Source organism: Melopsittacus undulatus, chromosome 9, assembly GCF_012275295.1.
Source record: "Melopsittacus undulatus isolate bMelUnd1 chromosome 9, bMelUnd1.mat.Z, whole genome shotgun sequence".
NCBI lineage: Eukaryota > Metazoa > Chordata > Aves > Psittaciformes > Psittaculidae > Melopsittacus > Melopsittacus undulatus.
Window position 1 is genome coordinate 38,654,525 of NC_047535.1, and position 9,761 is coordinate 38,664,285.

Genomic DNA, 9,761 nt, shown 5'->3' on the forward strand with positions numbered 1-9,761 from the left:
CAGGGATGGATGCCCACCTACACCCCTGGGAACTGGCTTTTAGACAAGCCAAAAGTGTCAAAGTACTGTCCTCAATATCCTACTGATTTTTTAAGATGGTGGATTTTTATATCTAATGAACTGGGAGGAAATATGTTGAGTGGGGAGGGATGTCTATATATATTCTGCTACAGCCCTGGTTTCCACATTCTGGACAGCTGTGTACCCTTTTTTAGCAGCCCCTTCACACAACCCACACAGCACCCAGGCTCTCGCAATCGGGCTCGTTTGGAAATAGGCTTCCTTGATTGCAAAATAGTTTCAATCCTTTGACTTAGAAACATTCTTGCTATTCTAAAAGGGGTTTTTATAAGCTTCAAAAATACAGAAGGTGCTTCCTGCCACAGCAGATGCCCTAATTTTGGAGGTGGTGGAAGATGGGCAGGGGCAGGGATGAGCCTGGCTCAAGGCTGTGTCCACACAAGGATGTGGGCACTGAGATGCTCTGAAACTGGGATGTGCTGGTTGCTGCTGGCCAGGCATGCTTCAGCTGGATGCCAGAGCTGGGGAGGGGGATTTATTGTGGAGTCTTGGATGGATGATCCAAACAGGTTGTCCAACTGGCCCTTTGGCATTTGAGTCAGTCAAGGTGGGTTTCTTTCCATGCTCTGTGGAATAAAATCATTGGGATCCAGCAGTTAAATAGCAATATCAAAAAGTAGTCTAAGCTTGACTCCAACACTGCAATTCCTAATAACATGGAAGAGCTGGTGGCCTTTTCCTCTAGTCTCTATCAAGCCAAACTTAGGAAGGAGCCTTGCTGGGAGTGCTGGGACAGCTCAGGAGACAGCAGAGCAGTGTATGCCTGTGTCCATGGCCCAAAAAGTGCATTGGTTTTCTGCAGATCTCCACTTCTGCTGCAGGAGGGGCTGCTTGGGATGGCAGTGCACAGAGGACACAGCCACTGGGATTTGAGCTGGACAAGGAGGCCTCAGGTGGTCCAGGCTGGCCGTGCTGGTATAAACCAGGTCTGTGGCTCTCCTGCAGCCACTGTGGTGGTGTTCACTGGCCTGGCCATTGGCTGCTGCTGTGGAATAAGCTGGACTTGGCAAGAGCACAGCTATTCCTCGAAGGCAAGTGGAGGGGAGCATTGCTCTTACTCATCACTCAAAGATTTTCAGCTGGAATAATCCTCTGCTGGCTATGAGTGGATCGAATGGCAGGGTGGGAGGCTGTGAATGCTGCGGGGGCTGTTGCTCTGGTGCTCAGGCTCTGCCATGAAGGGCTGGTGCATCCCTGCTGCGGACAGGAGCAGGGAAGGAAAAATATCCTGGCATAAGGCCTGCGCAGGGGAAGGGAGAGCCAAGGGAGGAGGATGCTCCTGGTGACCACGGGAACAGGGCTGTGATGGATATTTTGGTATCTGACTCCTCATCTCTGCTCTGCCTTCTTCTCTCCGTGGCACAAGTAGAGGCAGTGGGTGGTAGGGCAGACACTGCTGCTCCTGCTCATGGTTCCCTCTGAGTAGTTCTGGTTTGGGAATGGAGCACTGGGGCAAGACACAGCATCTCCTTTGTGGCTTCTGTGGAGGTGGGGCTGGGAGCTGCACTGCCTATGTCCTTCCACCTTCCATTCCCTCCTGATGTGGCATCCTCGGCACTTGACCATTCTGTGCAGCTTCTTCTATCTTTCTGTGTCTTTATTTTCCACCTGGTAGAGGTCCCAGTACAGAGAAGGAAGCAGGATGGACTGGAGCAGATGGGAGGCAGAAAACAAGCCCTGTAATACAGAGCTCATCCCAGCGAGCTCATTACCCTGTGCTGCTTTTAATCACATTATTGCAGTGTGAAGGCCACCGATACATCGCACACATCTAAAATAAAGCTGAGGAAGTGCTGTCGGCTTCATAAGCCTGAGAGAGGCCATAGGAACAGATAAGAATAGGCTGATGCTGGAGAACACATCACCGGGTTGCTTAGTCAAAAGCTATATTTAGCAAGGGATTGAAATAACTGTAGTGGTTTTCAGCTGGGCTAATCTGTAAACCCTGGGTGCAGTAATACTTGCCCCATTGATGGCAATGAAATCAATCAGTGGCTGCGGGAGGCATCTGCAGTCCCCTTGCTGCCTTTCCCTGTGGATGGTCCCAGGAGCCTGTGGCTTAATGCTGGGGGGAATGCTGGCTCTTTGCTGAGCTGCCTGCAACAGAAACACGACCTGCTCCACTGGACCGCATTTGAGAGTTGCATTTAGCATTCCTTTTCATTTACAGACTATATAGATATGTATGCATGCATGAACTTCAGAAGCAGCACACACAAATGCAGTTAGCGAGCACAAGTGCAGGCAGGTTCTGCCTGGCTGTCCCATGGTGATGTGTGAGCACACATATGTGCATAGCCAGCCCTGCCTGTCCCCCAGCTCCCCAAGGCTGCCCCTCTCTTCCTGCTGCCTCTGGTCCTGGTCCCATCCTGTTGCCAGGGCCACCTGGATCCTCTCCATTCTCTCCCCACCACTGGCATGGCTCCGACGAGCATCTCTTGCTCTCCAGTGCTTCCGACATCACGGTGTGTTTTCTTGTCCTCATTTCAAATCCCATCACTGCTTCAGCCTTCTAGGAGAGATAAGGGCTGGGTGGAGGTAAAACCAGGCTCGTGGTTATTTGCTGATGGCACATGAGGTTTAAAAACACCCTTTGTGACCATGCTGTGGTCAGGACCATGATGTGCATCTTCCCTCTGTGGGTGAGCATCCCAGAGAAGCAGTGGCTGGCGCAGGTTGGCACACCCCTTTGGCCCTGAAACTGCAGTAGCTTGGTTGAGGGGGTTTGGCAGGGGTGTGTGCTTCCTCCAGCCACACGGAGACAGTTTGGAGGGGATCAGGAGAGTCCAGCTGTGAGAATGGGCTGAAATCAAGGGGGAGCAAGCACCAGGGAGAGCTCCTGCAGCGGCATCTGAAGTGAATGAGCACTGGGGTTTGCCTGGGGAGACTGCTGGCAGAGAGAGCATCTTTACCAAAGGGAGAGAAGGGCAAAGGAGCATTTAGAGGGGGGTGAACCTGCCAGCCAGACCCCAGGCACTGCCTAAGATGGGTCTGAAACAGCCCTGGCATCTGATGATCAAGCATGACTCAGTCCCTTTCCTTTAAAACTGTATGGGAAACCATCCACAGCATGGACAGAGCTGTGGTGTTCTTAGCCCAGGGATGCTCAGTGCCTGAGAGATGGGGTCCTACAGTGAGGTGCCTCCATTTCTGCTGTGGGAAGATGTGTAGAAAGTGTCTGGATGTCAGGAGCCCTCCTAAACCGGAGGTTCCCTGCAAGCAGGCTGAAAGGAGTGCTTGAGAATTGATTCTATGAGGTTCTTGTTGTTAATTTGGATCTTGATTCAGATACCAGAAGTGTTTTCCATATTTTCCAGGCACCCATCTGTCACAGTGAGGAGCCCTGCACAGTACTTGTCAGCAAATAAATGAAATATTCTTGTGAGATTCACCGCATTTAATGCTGGGAGATGAGATCTGGCTCGCAAGATACTTATACCTCATGCTGCTTATCTTATTTTATATGGGGTTTTGTCCTGGTATTTTAATAGGTACTGTTTTGACTGTGTAAAATAATACCACAGCACATAAATAACAGGGCAGAGTCCTGTGGATGATGTTGTAGGGAGCAGTTTGTACTGGGTGAAGGCCATGGCTGTGCATTTCCTAGAAGCTGTAAAGGCTGCAGTAAGGATCTGGGGGATGGTGGGACTGGCAGCGAGGGGCTAAATGGGGAAGCCTCTGGCACCACTGGCTCCCACCAAGGCTCTCAGACCTCTGAGTCACTGAACAAGGGGGTTCGTGTGCAACCATGGTGCTGAAGCTCACTGGCTCTGTTAAAAACAACCCAGCTCTGGGGAATTCAGCATTTAATTAACTTGCCAAGCAGTAACGTTGACCAGAATTATGTGGGAAGGCTTCTATTTTCCTCAATTACAGTTTTGCTGTTGCCCATTAGTACATTAAAACAATTGCAGGGTAAAACCCAGTGGAGGTTGGCAAGCACAGCCATGGCTGCATGCCACTGGGTACAGAGCTCTGGTGACACTGGGTGCACCCCCCTGCATGCAAACCTGGCACCCTGTATAACCTTGGGGTATTGCAGCAGCATCCGGGGGGCTCCTCCCTCCAAAAACCTACTTTTTCCATAACTCCTCTGCAGATCCCTGTGTTTGGAGGTGAGAAAGGCTGGGAACCGAGGGGTGCAGGCAGTGATGCTCCCAGGGTGTAAGCTGATAACCTCCCTGGGCTGGGTAGCCCCGGTACCTTTGCCGCTTGCCTGCCCGCTGGCCAGTCTCCAGCCTGCCCTGCCAGCGCCTCTTCATTTAAGACAGTATCTCAGATGCTCTTTGGTTTCATCCTTCTGTTTAATTATTGATGCTTTCCTCTACCTGGAGCCCGTGCTACATCCCAGTGGCTTCATCAGCCCCAGCTCTCCATCCCCTGCACACCGTGTGGTTAAACCCCCCATGGCCATCACCACAGTGTGTCCTGTGGCAGCAAACCTCAGTGCAGAGCGAAACCCCCATCCTGATGAGGGCCAAGGCTTCCAGCATCCTTAAGCACAGACACTCAGGCAGGCGCGCCATGTCTTGCTGTAAGCTCCTTACCCACTTACCACCCTGGCGAGGGGCACCCTGGCTTCCCAGGCACCCGACAGTTTGGCCATGCAAAGCACTAAATACAGCCTAATTATGATTATCTTCATGGGATCTGGTTAATCTCGATGGGGATTTACAAGCTGTTAGCAAATCAGCCGGTCGTCAGATGTTTGCATTTTTCTCAGGGGCAGCTTAATCCCGTTGGCTGTGTTAGCTGGAACGTCTGTGGCCAAGTGATACATATGGGGGAACTGCTTCAGAGTCAGTGTGTCTGGGAGGGAGCAGAGGTGCTGCAGGATAACTAAACACAATGCTAGTAACACTGCAGGACAGCAGGAGAGGGATCGGTTATCTTCGTGTGTTATCTTCATCAGGGACTGTAGCGATAGGACAAGGGGTAATAGGTTAAAACTTAAACAGGGGAGGTTTAGATTAGATATTAGGCAGAAGCTGTTCCCTGTGAGGGTGCTGAGGCGCTGGCACAGGGTGCCCAGAGAAGCTGTGGCTGCCCCATCCCTGGCAGTGCTCAAGGCCAGGTTGGATGGGGCTTGGAGCAACCTGCTCCAGTGGAAGGTGTCCCTGCCTGTGGCAGGGGTTGGAGGTGGAGGAGCTTTAAGGTCCCTTCCAACACAAACCAGTCTAGGATTCTATGATTCCATCTGTCAGTGGCAGTGTGAGGTGCCAGCACGCAGCTGGAGGGGGCCTCAGATGCAGCATCTTCACTGAGCCCCTGGATTTTAGCATCCAGAAGCTTGATGGGTGTCAGTGCTGGTGCTGGTGGGGCTGCAGAGGTCTCTTAACTGAGAGTCTGGAGGGGTTGTGCCGAGATGTTCCTGCTGGGCAGGGGCAGCTTTTCTTGCCTTCATCTTCCCACTGCTGCGGCAGCATATGTAGGAGCTGGGCAGCTCCTGCTGCTGGAGATACTGCAGCAAGTGCAGGGATGCGATGGCAGATGCTGTGCTGGCTGCTGCAGCACAGTCTGTGCTCACAGTGTACACAGGGCTCCGCGCAGTGCCGGCTGCTGCTGAGGTCTGGGTATGTCCTGTGGGACATTGGGAAAATCCAGTTATCCCTGCCTGGTTTTCTGCCATCCGAGGCTGTAACCAGAGTGATTTTCCACAGGGGCTCAGACTAATGCAGGGTGCTGGAGAGTTGGCAGGATAACCCTGGCATGGGAAACCCCAGAGATGCTGAAAGAGAAAGCAGGAAGAGGAAATGCAAGCTCAGTATATGCCAGGCCTTGGCCATCTCCTGGGGCTTGGCCAGCACCTCTGTGCCTGCTCTTTGGGCATGGGGTGTTTCAGAGTAGAGCTCCCACAACCTTTCTGGCAGGGCTGGTTTTACCAGAGATCATTCCCTTACCCGTTACTGGTGTGGTCCCATGGAGAGTCGAACTGGCACATCTGTGAGAGCAGGACAGCAGGGTGAGCTGCTCCAGGTGGGGCGGCCACTGAGAGCAATGGGTGCAGAGCCACAACAGGGAGCAGCCTGAAGGGAGGATCCCTATGGCACGGATCAGTGCCATCCTGAAGGACCTCTAAGCCTCATCCTGATGAGATGACACCAGTAGGTCCTCCCCACTGACACCTGCCTTGCACTGTGGTGGTGCCCCTTGCCTGCATGGACTCTGAAAGGTGTTGGTGGGGGAATGTGGTGTCTCCAGCCCAGCCTCCCACATGGAGCAGGGCAGCCACCAACATGAGGGACTTGATCTACCAAAGTCTTGAACACCTGCAAGGGTGGAAACCCCATGGAGACTGTCCTGGGGTGCACCATGGCCTCAGGAAAGGGGCTTTTCCTCCTGTCACCCTGAGCCTCTGCTCTTGCAAAGCTTGGACATCTGTACCCAGGAAAACTCGGACATAAGGAGTGTGCTGATCTAGGAGGCTGCACATTTTGGGGGGTTGTCCCAGCAGGGTTACTGGCCAGAATGTGTGTGACTCCTGTCTCTCCATGGGCACAAGAGCCACCTCCTTGGATGGAACCTGATGAGTACTCAGCATCCATGCTTGGCACTTGATGGCCAGCACTGGCTTTCCATGGTCATCCTTGGACTGTTTTGCCCTAGAAGGGCAAAAGCAGTTGTGCCCATCCCTTGAGCACACTGTCTGCCAGGGTAGGACATCATGAACATGGGCAATGCCCCGTTCAGGGAGTGTATTGAGGGCCTGGATGGGGCAGGGTGGGTAGTTCAAAGCAGGCTGCTCTCTGGTTCCTTCAGGACCAAGCTGGGAGCTGGCATGATGATGTGGCAGAGAGATGGGCAGGAGCTGTTAGCATTGAGGAAGGAGCTCTGATGAAGGAAAATGGGATTCCTGAAAGACAAATGAAAGGCCGTGTATTTCCATGAGGCAGGGTTTGAATCTGTGACACGCAATCACGTCTCCTTCTGCACTCTGGAATAATTACACAGCGGAGCAGGGCAAGGAGACCTGATTTAGAGGCACAGGGATGAGACCAAGTTCTGAAATAAAAGGAGACAAATGCAGTCATTAAGATACAATAGGCTGCACTTGCCCCTTAATTAGACTTTCTCTTTGATTAAGCAGTAATTAAATATTCCTTTGCTGAAAGGGAATTTTTTTATGGCACTCCAAAGCCCTAATGTATTCTTAAGATGTCTGTGTGAGGAGCAGGGGCTGCTGCAGGGTGGCAGGAGGGAGGATGCTGCACGCCTGCCCCTTCCCTGCAGAAGAAGCCCTCCTGCTACTCTTGCCTGGAGAGCATGGGCTGGATGGCTGCTGCTGGTCCAGATCACTGTGTGAGCCACCTGTGTTCCCCAAGTGTCCATGGGGAACCACTCCCTGCCACCACCCACTGTGAAGCATCTCCAGCATCTCACTAAAACATGGGGACTCCCAGGTGAGGGATGCAGGTACCAAGCCCAGTGCACTGCTGCCATACTGTAGGTGGTTATTAGAGTCATAGAGTCACAGAATCATTTAGGTTGGAAAAGACCCTTAAGATCATTGAGTCCAACCATTAACTTAGCACTACCAATTCCACCACTAAACCATCTTCTCAGTGCCTTCAGGGTGGTGACTGAATCACCTGCCTGGGCAGCCTGTCTCAGTGCTTGACAACCCTTTGGGTAAAGAAACGTTCCCTAGTATCCAGTCTGATCCTTCCCTTGAGCCCATGTCCTTGATGCCATTTTGGTGAACCTCATATTCTACATGGAGACCACGGTCTCTGTGGCCCCAGGAGACACAGCTGGCTTGCAGCCCCTGCCCCACACTGGTCCAGCTGCAGACCAAGACTACCTCCTTGGGGCCAGCCATGCCCTGAGGTTTGCCACCCCAAGCTTTGGAAGCAATGGATCAGCAAAAGAGGAGGCTGGGCAAAGGACTTGGAGCACATTGGGCTGTTAGCAGCAAAACCTGAAAATGTTTAGGATGATGAAACATCAAAAGGGAAGGAAATGTCAGGCTCCTATTCCTGGACATTCCTGGGTGGGTAAAAATAGCCCCTGGGTGACACATGGGGTGAAAGTGCTTCTGATCTCTTAATGCAGAGCCCCTGCCATAGCCCCATGAGCTCTCTGCCACTCACAGCCCTGCTTGCAAGCTGCTTTTTCCAGGCCATAAAATGCCAGCTCTTGCTGAGAATTTCACTAGACAAGATTGTCTTGTTCTTTTCCTGCACAGTGGGTACTTCAGGTAATATCTTTGGGAAATTTGTGCCTACTTGTGTACCCAGTATTTTTTTTATAATCTAGGGAAAAAAGAAGAAAAAAGATCCTGAAGTATTATGATTATGCTGTTAAACCTTTGTTGTATCAAGGAAAACAAATCAGTGGAGCCTGAGAAGTGTTAAGCAGTGGTAGCAGTCTGTCTTTGCTGTTTAATTTCCCTTAAAACCAAAATGCCAGCAAGACTGGAGATGAAAAGAGCTGGTGATGCTGAAGTGTCGTGGGGGAGAGGGTGAAATCCCTGTGTCATAGCCACTGTCAGAACATCACTGGGATCTGGATAAGGGTCGGGGTAGGTGTAAGCTCGGTGGTCAGTCTCTTCTGGATGGTTTGTAGGGTACAGCTGCAACACCTCATACCCCTCCGCGGCTCGTGATGGTGTTCTGGCACTTGCCTGTTCACTGCCTGTCCTCTCCGAAGGTGACGGTTTGGTTTGGGTGTGCTGAGTCCTTTGCACCATGTCCCATCATCTGAACACCTCGCTGAGCTGAACTTTGCCTCTCTCTGTTTTGCAGAAGAACGAGTGGCTGTGTTTGAACTGCCAAACCCAGCGCCTGCTGGAGGGCAGCCTGGGCGACCCTGCCCCGATGCCACTGCCCACCCCGAAGCAACCTGCCCCTGGCTCCCCCAGGCACCAGCCGCCAGCCGCCAGCCAGCAGCCGCGAGCAGCCGCACCGGCCCCCACCGAGCCGGCTGTGCCCCCCGAGCGCCAGCCTTCACCTGCCAAGGGTCTCCGTGCTGGTGAGCAGAGCAGGGCCCCCAGCCCTGCCCCAGCAGAGAAGAAGCCCCTGGTGCCAGCAGAGGAGAAGCCGCTGCCCAAGGCTGTGCCGGAGCCTGCCAGAGCTCCTGAGAGTGTGGCACCGAAGGGGAAGAGTGTGACTCCCAAACCGGAGGGGGAGAGCAAAGAGAGCCGGGCACCCACTGAGGCACCACGGGCCAAGGAGCAGGAGGTGAGCTCGTAGGGTCCATGCAGCTCCAGCATCACCAGGGACCACATCCTGCCCGGGTCTGGCCTGGCTCTGACTTGTGCCTCTGCCAGTGGCCGTGCTCAGATTCATCAAATAAACCAGGCTGGCAAAGACCTTTAAGATCATCAAGTCCAACCATTCCCCAGCACTGCCAAGGCCACCACTAACCCATGGCACTGAGGGCCTCAGCTACGTGGATGTTGAGCACTTCCAGGGACAGTGATTCCACCAATGGTCTGGGAAGTGGGGGTTTATTCCAAGTCAGAGCAGAAACTATGCCATTGAGGCCATTTGCCTTAGGAAATGGCCTTTTGGGAAGCAGTGAGCTCAAAACACTGCTGTCTCAGCATTTCCAAACCACTTAGAAACTTTATGGGCTATATAGCAGCATGCTGGTTTTGCCTTCTTTTTATTAGGAATACATCGATTTGGGCATAGTCCAGGTCATCATCAGCCTTTGGGTTTGTTTTAAAATAATGT

At 52.6% G+C, this 9,761-nt stretch overlaps 1 protein-coding gene across 1 annotated transcript in view; it reads left to right on the forward strand.

The window, feature by feature from the left end:
- The window catches only part of BSN (bassoon presynaptic cytomatrix protein), a 68,040-nt gene that overhangs the window by 45,622 nt on the left and 12,657 nt on the right, over nt 1-9,761 (forward strand). The window contains exon 3 of the mRNA XM_034066210.1: nt 8,829-9,263. Coding sequence (XP_033922101.1) covers nt 8,829-9,263 — 435 coding nt within the window. The remainder of the gene's footprint in view (nt 1-8,828; nt 9,264-9,761) is intronic.